Source organism: Amborella trichopoda, chromosome 7, assembly GCF_054954075.1.
Source record: "Amborella trichopoda isolate Santa Cruz 75 chromosome 7, AtrichopodaSantaCruz75HAP2 v2.0, whole genome shotgun sequence".
NCBI classification, from domain to species: Eukaryota; Viridiplantae; Streptophyta; class Magnoliopsida; order Amborellales; family Amborellaceae; genus Amborella; species Amborella trichopoda.
Genome location: NC_142342.1, coordinates 18,902,466 through 18,914,393, shown reverse-complemented (window position 1 = coordinate 18,914,393; position 11,928 = coordinate 18,902,466). Strand labels below are relative to the sequence as shown.

General features: G+C 35.7%; 1 protein-coding gene across 1 annotated transcript; it reads left to right on the top strand.

Annotated features, from left to right (window-relative positions):
* Positions 1 to 353: 353 nt before the first annotated feature.
* LOC18441124 (beta-phenylalanine coenzyme A ligase) lies at positions 354 to 11,364 on the top strand. Its single transcript, XM_006851246.4, has 4 exons — positions 354 to 2,056; positions 3,997 to 4,064; positions 9,852 to 9,954; positions 11,029 to 11,364. Exons 1-4 carry the CDS (start codon positions 674 to 676, stop codon positions 11,137 to 11,139), a joined length of 1,665 nt encoding a protein of 554 aa, XP_006851309.3. The 5' UTR covers positions 354 to 673; the 3' UTR covers positions 11,140 to 11,364.
* The last annotated feature ends 564 nt before the right edge of the window (positions 11,365 to 11,928 follow it).

Here is an 11,928-nt window from a genome sequence, read left to right as displayed (position 1 = left end):
AACAAGACATATACGTAGTTCGGCATGATGCTTAAGTCCATAGAGGCTAAACCAGTATCTCATTTATAGGAATTACATTGGTTTATCAGAGCTTTATAGAGTTATAATTCTTGTCTTTTATAAAACAAATATCACTGTAATTGTAATCTCATAAAATAGGAAACTCAATATACGAGACTTAATATTTTATAATATTCAAAATTTGATTTGACCTACCACGAAAAAATTAAAAAATACTAAAAAAAAAAAGAAAATCAAAATTTGGGTTGACTTAAAAGGTAATTTTGAAAAAATAAAATAAAAAAAGTGATCGACCTCCTATTAAATTTCAACCCTATGTAATTTCAACATATTTGTGGATGCATTTTATATTTTACCTAAATTTTAGGTTTCTTACGTAAATCACTCAACTTTTTAAGTATATAATTGGCACCTTATGTAAACTCTGTCAGAGATTATTGGGAAGGCAGGGCCGTCCGCCAAGAGAGAGAGAGAGAGCTGAGACAAAATGCCGGCGACTACAAAGAGCTGGCAGCATCTCCAACGAATCTCCCTCCTTGCATTCATCGTACGGCCCCACACCCACACCATTTCTCTCTCCATGCACAATAGAGGGAGAAGGGCAAGCAACACCTCCTTGGCTTAAACAAGAGCAGAGGCACAGGGAGCAGCCATGGCTGAAGAGACAGAACTGCCTTTCGCCACCACTAGCGGCGGCTACTGTGAAACCACCGGCGTCTACCGCTCCCTCCACCACCTCACCCACCTTCAACGCATCCCCACTGTCCTTTCTATCCACACCGCTTCCTTTATCCTCTCTCATATGCCCACCCACCAGTCCAACCCAGCAATCATCGACTCGGCCTCAGACACCCGGGTGTCGTATTTGGAACTCCGCCACTCGGCCTTGTCTCTCGCTGCTGGCCTCCACCATGCCCTCGGCGTATGCAAGGGGGATATCGTCCTCCTCCTCTCCCCAAACACCGTACTCTACCCTGTCATGTGCCTGGCAGTCCTGGCCATTGGTGCCATCCTCTCCCCCGCTAATCCCCTTAACACTGCTGAGGAGCTCTCCAAGCAAATTGCGAGCTCTGGCTCCAGACTCGTCATCTCGGTTCCAGAGGAGGAACACAAATTCTGGTCATCTGGTATCCCCATTCTCCTCACAAAAAATGATGCTGAGCACCGCACAGAGCTCACGGTGGAAGAGCTCATCCGGTGCTGTGACCCGGCAGAAGCGCCAGAGGCAGGCGTGACACAATCTCACACAGCTGCTCTACTCTACTCCTCGGGCACCACCGGGACCAGCAAGGGAGTTGTCCTCACCCACGCCAACCTCATCTCCACCATCTCCCTTCTCCGATGGACTGTGCAAGTCAAGGGCTCCGGCTCTTCAGGAGTGCACCTCGACATCATCCCCATGTTCCATGTCTATGGCCTCATGTTCTTTGGCCTGGGGCTTTTCTCCCTCGGTGCCACTGTGGTGCTCCTCCCCAAGTTCGACTTCCACACCATGCTAAAAGCTGTGGATCGATACAAGGTGACCGACATCCCGGCAGTGCCACCCGTTGTCCTTGCACTCTCAAAGGTTTCACAAACAACTAAAGCTCAGTACGACCTATCGTCGCTGAGGCGGGTGACTTCAGGAGCTGCACCTCTCAGCGACGAAGTAATGGAGGGGTTCAGGGAGAGGTTTCCTGACGTCGAGATCACGCAGGGCTATGGCCTCACTGAGAGTTGCGGAGCAACCTCCTTTACCGTAAAAGAGGAGGAGGTGAGGTATCGGCCGGGTTCAGTCGGGCAACTGTTGCCGGAGTTTTGCGCAAAGGTGGTGGATGTGGAGAGCAAACTGCCCTTGCCACCGAGTCGGAGGGGGGAGCTGTGGTTGAAGAGTCCGACGGTGATGAAGGGGTATCTGGACAACGAGGACGCTACAAAAGAAACTGTGGATCAGAAGGGGTGGCTCAGAACTGGTGATTTGTGTTACATGGATGACGATGGGTTCCTCTACATTGTGGATCGCCTCAAGGAGCTCATCAAATATAATGGTTTCCAGGTTTTTCATTCTTATCCTTTGATTACTAATTACTAATTATGCAGTGAACATACTTATTATAGGGGGAAATAAATAAAAGAAGAAGAACTGGTTTAGCTTCTTTGGGCTTTTTTGAACAACCTGCAAAGACCTATCTCATCCAAACCGATATGTTACTGGAACAGTTAGATATAGAGATAACGCAAACTCGGCCAGTCCAACTCGGAACCGGCCAGTCAAGCCGTAACCGGTCAATTGGATTCGGTGGTTCAGCCAGGAATTTAAAAAAAAACTGATTTACGTACAAATCCTAATATTTTTTTTACTAAGTATCCAATGCTCAATTTATTGGCAGAAATAACAAAGAACGTAAGTGAACTGCCTTTTTTTATATTTTTTCAAAAGTTGCCCTTAGGATGGAATATTCAGTACAAATTTTAATTTTTTTTAGTGTTTTTTAGGATAGTACTATTCTGACAAAAAAACCATAAAAAAAAATTAAAATTAAATTCGGTCTCAAGGCAATTTTGGGAAAAAAAAAAAAAAAATGGTCGACCAACTTTCTTTATACTTTCGACCTATAAATGGAGTATTTCATATTTTTTTAAAAAAATTAAGATATGTACAAAAATCATTTTTTAAAAAAAATATAAAATCCCCCCAAAAAAAATGATTTGTTTGTAATATGTTTTTTAATATTTTTTATCATTTTAGCAAAGATTGGAAAGTGTTTTTGCTATGAGTATTTTTTACATGTTCCCATATTTTTTGGAAAATTTTGAAATACTTAGGCACAAATCGATTTTTTAAAATCTATTTTTTAACTACTTTTCCGTTACATTTAGATGTATTTTGTTTAACCATACTTATTTTTCATACTTTTTGATATTTTAATTTTTAATTTTTTGTAATACTTCTTGGACCGATCAGGACCTCCTATAAAAAGGATGTATTTTTCAAGAAAATGAGTAGAACTACCCCAAGCCTTAACCAAGACACGTAGAGTAGGCTTGATGGTTTCTTTCAGTATTTTTGTTTTTTTGTTTTGTTTTTTTTTTTCTTTTAATTTTGGCACATAATTGGCTCTGAAATATCCCAAGCAATGAAAGACGCTTTAAAAAGACAATCCCTAGTTACGAGAACTGGGGCAGGAACGGGTTCGTTGAATGGACATGGGCCCTGAGAATTTACTTCCCAATAAAAAACGTTTGGGATACGATAGAGAACCACAAATATAAAGATTGAGGCCCCTGAATCAGTGGATTGATAGCCTAGCATCACAGGAATCAAGATCCACAAATAGACGGCTCGAGTTCCCTCTTTAGGGGATCTAGATTTGTATAAATAAGCGGTCGAGATTCTTAGAAAAATGATCAAATTCCCTCATCATCAGAAAAAAAACAAAAAAAAGAGTGAGCTCCAGTCAAGATCCCTGCTTTGGAATGCAGGATCTGATTTTGGAGCTGGAACCATGCCCTCTAGGGTTTCTCCTAATCACTCGGTAACTCAACATTTATTGCCCTCATCTCCAAGGAAAAAGGTCTCCCATCCATCACTGATTTCAAACGTATTAGCCTCTGCTATATCATTTACACGGTGATTAATAGTAAAACGATCACTAATCGGCTGAGTTTATTCCTCAACCATATTATTAGCATAAAATAAGATGTTATCTTTGATGGATAGAGTATTTTTAAACAGGCCCTCATAGCTTACAATGCAAATAAGCAAGAGATAAAGGTCTTTTTTTTCCCTCTTTCATAAGGCTTCATTGGGTATTTTCTTTTAGATGAACCACAAAGATATGGTTTTAGGGAGATCTCCATCAATTGGAGGTTGTTTTGCCCAAAAATCACAACAACGAAGGTTGTATTTGCACATGAACTATTGATTCTTAATGATGACGAGTTGGCTTTTATTCGAATATTAAAGAATTAGATTTAACTATTTATATGATGCAGGTAGCACCAGCCGAGTTGGAAGCCATAATCCAGGCTCATCCGGAGGTTTTAGATGCAGGAGTCGTACCGTACGTAATCTTACTCCTACTTTTTTTGGGAATTAATAAAAAAAAAAATTGTTTCACGCGGGCTGGACCACATGGACCCCATTTATGCGGTCCAAAAAGTGTCAAGCATCCATCTTAAAAAAGATGAATACAAGTAGGAGTTCCATCTAAAAATAATGGAAACTTACGATCCCCAATGTTTTTTTTACTACAATTGTTATTTCAAATTTTTCAAATTTATTTTTTCATATTCATGATCTCTACGTTAGATATTACATGTCTTTAAAAATGAAGTCCTAAAATCCATCTCAAAAATAAATTTATTAAGAGGCCTGCATTTCTACATATGTGGGCTTGGCCGCATAGAAAACGGGCCCTGAATAAAAAGAAAATGATTTAATAGGGCTGCAGCCTTGTCAAAACTTCATGACTCATTGAAATTGTAATTCAAGCATTAAAACTTCACTTTGATCAACTCAGTTTGAACGCTATGTTTGTGAAAAAAATACACGGATCTAAAAATAGTATATATTGTAACAAATTATCTAGGCTATTTATTTTTCCCTAAAAATAAATGTTCATAGATCCGTAAGATTTGTACCATTCTTTTAGTTTGAAATTTTATTGTTGGTGTTAGAGATTGATTTTTAGAGTCATCATGAAATTTTTGTTGTCGAAAGTGCTTTTTGTACAAGGATTTGAGGTGAGGATTTAATTTGTTTTCATAGAGCCTAGGCCTTATAAAAACTTATCGTTAATAAAATTGAGAAATCCACCCTAAGGTCGTAAATAAGAAAAGGAAAAAGTTTATATAAGGATGCAACCTTATAATGTAGAACTACGGATGCACCTCAAAAATCTATTGGAAAAAATAGTTTTAATGTTGAAAAACCCTTTCATTGATCATCTCGACATCGAGATGTATGACCATGAAAAATAAAAAGATTTTAAGTCTTAGAAATAGTGCATTTTACAAGATATTATCTACACCGTCCGTTTTCAAGATTTTTATATGTTTATAGATCTACTTGATTTTAACCATTTTTTAAATTTAAAATTTAATAATTAGATATAAAAATAGCTTTTGAGATAATCCTAAGTACATTTTACATCAAAATTATATACCATGATAAAATTTGAAGGTGCACCTTACCTCTACAACTACAGATGCATCTGTATGCCAACTGCACCCATAAAAAAAGTATTTAATTATCTTAAAATTAATTGGTATTTTTTATTATTTTTGTTGTCGAGTGGGAAGGGTTACCCTACCAATTCCCGCGCTTCACAATATTTCAATGAGAACTCAAAAATTTGAGAGAGAGAGAGAGATAAATACATAGATAAGCTTTGGAAATGCCAAAAATGGAACTCTTTATCTTTTCAATAACTTACGGTCAAGGTTGAAAAGGCTAAGGTACTACTTAGCCGAATCAAGCTTTTATATATATATATAAATTTTTCCCAACACCTATAGGTGAATAATGAACAGTGATTTCGCCTACTCTCGTCACCGTCCAAAGTTTATCCTATGGTCACAATTATCTGGTAGTATTTTAATTTTTATTTTTCATTTTTTTTTCTACAAATTGTAATGATCTGAAATGTAAAGCATATGTACATCATAATGAGGCACACCTAATAAAAATATAAAAAAATAAATCCCAAAAATATATTGACCAAAATACCCTTGAAAATTTTGAGAGGTATTTTGGTTAATATTTTCATGTAAAATTTTTTTTTGATATTTTTTCTAGATTCGTCTAGTTTTGATAAACACATACTCCAAATTTTAGGTCATTATGATTTGTAGAAAAAAAATTAAAAATGAAACACTACCAGATAATTGAGACTGTGCGATAAACTTTGGACGGTGATGAAGATACACAAAATCACTATTTTTTTTCTATATGCGTTTTGTAGTATCTTCCATATATATATATATATATATATATAGGAAAAATTTTATATAGGGTTGCAACCTTAAAATGTAGAACTACGGATGCACCTTAGAAATCCATCGGAAAAGATTGCTTTAATGTTGAAAAACCTTGTGATTGATCATCTTGACATCAAGAAGTATGACTATAAAATATAAAAAGGTTTTGAGTCTCAGAAATAGTACATCTTACAATATATTATCTACACCGTCCATTTTCAATATTATCATATGTTTATAGATCTACTTGATTTTAACTATTTTTGGAGTTTAAAAATTTATAATTAGATATAAAAATAGATTTTGAGATAATCCTAAGAACATTTTACATTAAAATTATATATTAGGATAAAATTTGAAGGTGCACTTTAGTTGGATTGTTTAAAGTTGCAACCTTATGGAAACCACACACACACATATATATATATATATATATATATATATATATATATATATATATATATATGGTGAAGGGTTTATATAAGGTTGCAACCTTAAAATGTCGAATCACAGGTGCACCTCAAAAATCTATCGGAAATGTTGTTTTAATATTGAAAAAGCCCTCTAATCAATCATCTTGACATCGAAATATATGAACATGAAAAAAAAAATGTTTTTGAATATCGAAAATAGTGCATCTTGCAATATATTATCTTGACTATCCATTTTCAAGATTTTCATATATTTATAGACCTACTTGATTCTAACCATTGTTTATATGTAAAATTTTCTAATTAGGTATTTAAGATAATACTAAGAACTTTTTACAACCAAATTACATATTATAAAAAAGTTGTAAGGTGTGCATTGGATTGTTTAAAGTTGCAACTTTATAAAAACCGTACCCCATATATATAAAAGCAATACTTTTAACTCCTGCGACTGACGGAGTTATGTTAGCTTGTCATTTTGCCCACAAATTGAGGACGTCCTCGGATTATCGAATTTGCAAATAAAAGATTGACTCTATATGAAATAAATAAATATTGGCTCTGTTTTGTGTGACAAATGAGTTAAAGGCGTCGTGGATCTTTGAGGACGTTGTGGGATCGAATTTGCAAATAAATATTAGCTCTATATAAAATAAATAAATATTGGCTCTGTTTTGTGTGACAAATTAGTTAAAGGCGTTGTGAGAGGTAGGATTTTTTAAAGAGTGCTGATCCTACGAGACCCTCCCATACCTACGTGTGTAGGACCTTAAAGGTTCAAGAGTAATGATTCTACGTGACCCTCCCACACCTGTGTGTAAGACCCCAAATGATCACCATTAAATTTGATAAATATCTTTAGAAAAACTATCATATCGGTGTGAGACTTGAGACTTGACCTTTATAGAGATCCGTGCCAAATTCAATGGTGATCCTTTGAGGTCCTACACACATGAGTGTGGGAGGGTCTCATAGAATCATTACTCTTTTTTAAGTGGAATATTTTTTTCAACCCTATTTTTTAATGAGTAATGATCCTATAGGACCCTCCCCCACCCATGTGTGTAGGATCCCAAAGGATCCAATTAAAGTTAGCATGGATCTCTAAGAAAGCTATCACATAGGTGTGGGACTTGATCTTTCTATAGATCCGTGCCAAATTTAATAGTAATCCTTTGGGGCCCTATACACATGGGTAGAGCAGGGTCCTATAAGATCATTTCTCTTTTTTTAATGCTTGGATTTATTTTGGAGTTTTTTTTTCCATAATTTTTTTTAAAAATATAGTTTGTAATTCTATATTTTTTATGGCAAGATTTTTTTACTTTATTTTTCTTAATGATTTAGCTTTATTTTGGATTTTTTTTTCCATGACTCTCTTAAAATATTAAGATTTTTTTCACAAAGTATCTAAGCTACCTCGTTGATGCACGAAATCAGTCAATAATGGAGAAAGAAAACCACAAATATGTAACGGGCTTTTAAAGTTTACTTCAAAATCTTCAAAACAAGTCAAAAATTATGTGAGTTGATGTACAAATAAAAAAAAAACAACAAGGTTTTGGCGGAAAATTTTTGTTTTTCGCAGAGATAATCATAAAACCAAAAGATTACTTGATTAAACTTTATAAAATTTCAAATCAGTATAGTGTTTTTGTAGATAACTTCAATATATTTAAAAACAACCCAGAATCAATAAATTTGGTAGAGAGAACGGACTAGAATGGCGGATTTTGTATTTATTCAAGAAGAACCCTAAAAATCCGAAAATTTCTTGATAAATTCTTGCTCAAATTGGGTTTTCCTGAACCCAAATCGTATCATAAAGATATTTTTGTTGTTAAAAACACAAAGAGGTTCCAAAAATCAATCAAAATCAGTCCCAAATTTCTAATTGTTTATTAATGAAAGTTTCTATTTTTTTAAAACCAAGTTTCATCCGTGAAACATTATGACTGCGATTTTCATTGTTTTCTGGGCGAGTCTTACGATTTTCTACGGATTCCTGTACACATAGCGTACGACTTCACTTGCACAAGTGACTCGGGCTTCCAGGGCTCGGAAGTAGGCCGAGGCCGAGTCGAATCGGCCGATGCTGAAAACCCTGCTTGCACTAATGCCGTTTAAATTTTATGGTCGCTGCCCATATTTAACTACTAATATTTAATACACAAACAATATTAATTTCCTTTTTCCTCTTTTCCCTCCAACTGTTTTGAACGATTAGCTTTTCAGCAACCTGTTCTTAGCTATTTCCGCCTACATTTTGAGTGGGGTTACCGATGAGTGGGAATATCCAAACAACATGCAAATCGCATGGCCCATAATTTTTCTTACTTGCACATTATTTTCAAAGGATCCTATACTAGGAGACCATTTTATATTTGGAGGTTATATTTTCCTACTAACAATTAGATGTCTAATTGGATGATTGGGGTGTGTCATAAAGTTCAAGAATTTTTATTTTTTGAACTTTGAGTCTGTCAAAGAGTCTCTCTTCTTTTAGGGCCGTTTTAGGTAATGGTGGACAAAAAAACGGCTTTTAGGGCTGTTTTGGGCAATAATGGACAAAAAAACGGCTTTTAGGGCTGTTTTGGGTAATGGTGGATTGCATTCATATGAATGTCGCGACAAGCTCTTGTTTTCAAGGAAACTTTCAGATTTAGCTACATTTATTTATGAGGAATGAGTTCTCCCACTACTCTCCCATGTTTGTTTCACAGAATAGTCATAGACACACTAGCAGCTGGGTTAGTCGTTTTAAGCCTGTCTCAACATGCACTTCATAACTATTTTTATATGAAAGTGTTCTCCTAGGTGCCATAATGCTCTCTCTGAGAACAAAGTTTTGCAGGCCCCTGAATTAAGGACAAACAGACATGCCCAAAGAGTATACAAAAAATCAACTCGGCCAAGGTAGTTGGCCCTTGTCCAGGTTGAATGATTAGGAACATCCCAGAAAAAATGAAAGCTAAAAAGAGCCAAAAAAGGGTTAAAAAATTATCTAACCAATTTTAAGAGCTAAGAAAAAGCTAAAATGGCCAATAGAATCATTAGGGGACTAAATAAGATGAATAAAAGCTATAAAAGATGGATTACTGAAAAGTACATTGACACCTTGAGTATTTCAAAAAAATTTATAAAGGGATAAAATATGAAAGTTCCCAAACAATCTTAAAAACTAACAAAATCTTTTACAAACGTATTGTCATATTATCTTGTGTTTATATGTTTTTGTATTTTTCTTTATAGTAGCATTTAATTGGGCCTGGCGAGTTGTATACCCAACTCACCAAGAACGTGCCTCACCCATAGGGCAAGGCCAAATTACTCAGCCCAGTCCAATTGGAATCAACCAAGTCCCAACACTCCGGCCCAATGCAAGCCCCAAATTCCTGAAATTTAACTATGAGATTCTTATTCATGGGATAAATGCAGTGTTGCTGATAAGGAAACGGGGCAGATACCAATGGCGTACGTTGTGAGAGCAATTGATTCGCATTTAACAGAGGAGCAAATGATGTCTTTCGTTGCAGCAAAGGTCAGTCCATTTTCCGTCTTATTCTTCATCCATTGTCACCGAAGTTTTGAAACTCAGCTTGGGCTCGGGACTTGGCCCATGCCCGACCCAAGCAACTCGGGCAAGTATGACTTAACTTCCTAGTAGTTCACGTGCCCAACAGAACTCAAAATTGAAAATTTAACAATTTGCTGAAAATAAAAAGGGGCAAACTAGAAAAGAAGTTAAAGGCATTTAAAGACTACGAAGATGGAAAAAATTGCATAGATAGAATATGGAAGAATTTGATTTATAGCTTGAAAAAACTCAGAAATTTTAAAAAAGGAAAAAATAGAAAAATAGGTATTATAATAAAAATTTTGAAATATTATTTATAAATACATTTATAAAACATATATTATATTAGTGGGGCAGTGATTTCATGCAACGGTTGAGTAGTAACATAATGTACTAATCTTCGAAAACCGTATTAGGGCCATTTGTTTGATCCAAATTTTTAAATATTTATTATTTTCATTCTAATGAACAATCACAAAAAGAAAAAAAAAAAAAAAAAAAAAAAAGAAGAAAAGAAAGAAAGAAAAGAAAACACAACCTAAAAAAAGTATTTTTAGCCCAACTGACATAGGTCATCCCTTTTGATGAGATGTTTAGATTTAGGTCTTAGAAGGATTTTTTTTTTTTCAATTTTTGAGTTCGTAAAGGCTAATATCTTAAAATTCACCAAATGAATTATCTATATTCATTGTTGGAGGTGACTCATTTTGACTATATCTAAGATTCAAATTGAATTTTTTTTTTAGATTGATTATTGAGAGGAAGTGAGAGTGTGCAAAATTTTGGATCATACAAATACTACAGGTGTGGATGCATTATACTATGATACAACCGTTGCATTAGATCACCACTCTATATTAGTGATTCGGTAATATTGGTTTTATAAAAATAATAGAATTTATACAACCCAAATTTTGTCGATAGAAACTCCCTTTGACATAGCTCATTGAACACTACTTCTGAGTTTTTGTTAACCATGTGCTTTGCCATCATTCAATTGGACCCATCTTAGAATCATGTTATGGTGTATGTATGCAGGTTGCCCCATACAAGAAGGTGAGAAAGGTAAAATTCATAAATTCTATTCCCCGGTCTGCAGCAGGAAAGATCCTAAGGAAGCAACTACTCATGCCTGTCTCCATGTTATGACTTCCTTGGTCAGGTTAAGAACTAATATGTGGTTTGGAGACCTAAACTCAGGTATGTAAGGGACTTACTGCATGGAGATTAAGACAAATCTTACGGATTAATAAAGCATATTTACTTACAAAAGGAACTATCATCACTGTTATTTGAAGGGAACTTAGGAGATAAGTATATGGAGAAACCTTACAACTTTGTATTGCAAATTTCAGATAGTTCATTCCTACAAAACGAACATGTCCTAACATTTAACAGTTAATCTCCTCTGGCCTACCTTGTATGCTAAGCAAGAAAGGAAATTAAAGGATAAATATCGTGTGTAGGGGTACCATCCACAACTGGGGTTCCACCCTCCGTTTTCAATGACCAGATTAGAGATGAATGGTGATTACATCCAATCCATCTCTTTTACTACAAGAGATGCAACCTCTTCATATCATGAGCACAGCAAAATAAGAATAACAAGGTATAGCATCTATGTCATGGGGACGCTTGAAAGATGTATGGTCGGCCTTGATCGGTATTCCCGTGCTATGTGTCCGTGGCCCCCGTCGTGCGCACGTGGATGACCCCAGTGTGTACACATGAGGATAAGGGTGGGAGGTGTGGTTGGTTCAAACTAACAAAATTTAAATAAGTTAAGCTTTACCTTGAGGTGAAGGTGTCGAATACACCTGAGCGAATCACCCTCTTAGATCCTGGTGTGTGTGTGTGTGTCTGGGGAAAGCCTCCCGGTCGTCGATCGAAACTGTTTGGACTCAACCCCATTTCTCTCTTCCTTGCTCAGTTCCCTCA

Bases quoted from the DNA above. Each gene is read 5' to 3' on its own strand.
- LOC18441124 (XM_006851246.4), top strand. From the start codon at position 674: ATGGCTGAAGAGACAGAACTGCCTTTCGCCACCACTAGCGGCGGCTAC. The intron at 4,065-9,851 runs GTACGTAATCTT...GGATAAATGCAG, and splicing joins TTAGATGCAGGAGTCGTACC to TGTTGCTGATAAGGAAACGG. The intron at 9,955-11,028 runs GTCAGTCCATTT...GTATGTATGCAG, and splicing joins TGTCTTTCGTTGCAGCAAAG to GTTGCCCCATACAAGAAGGT.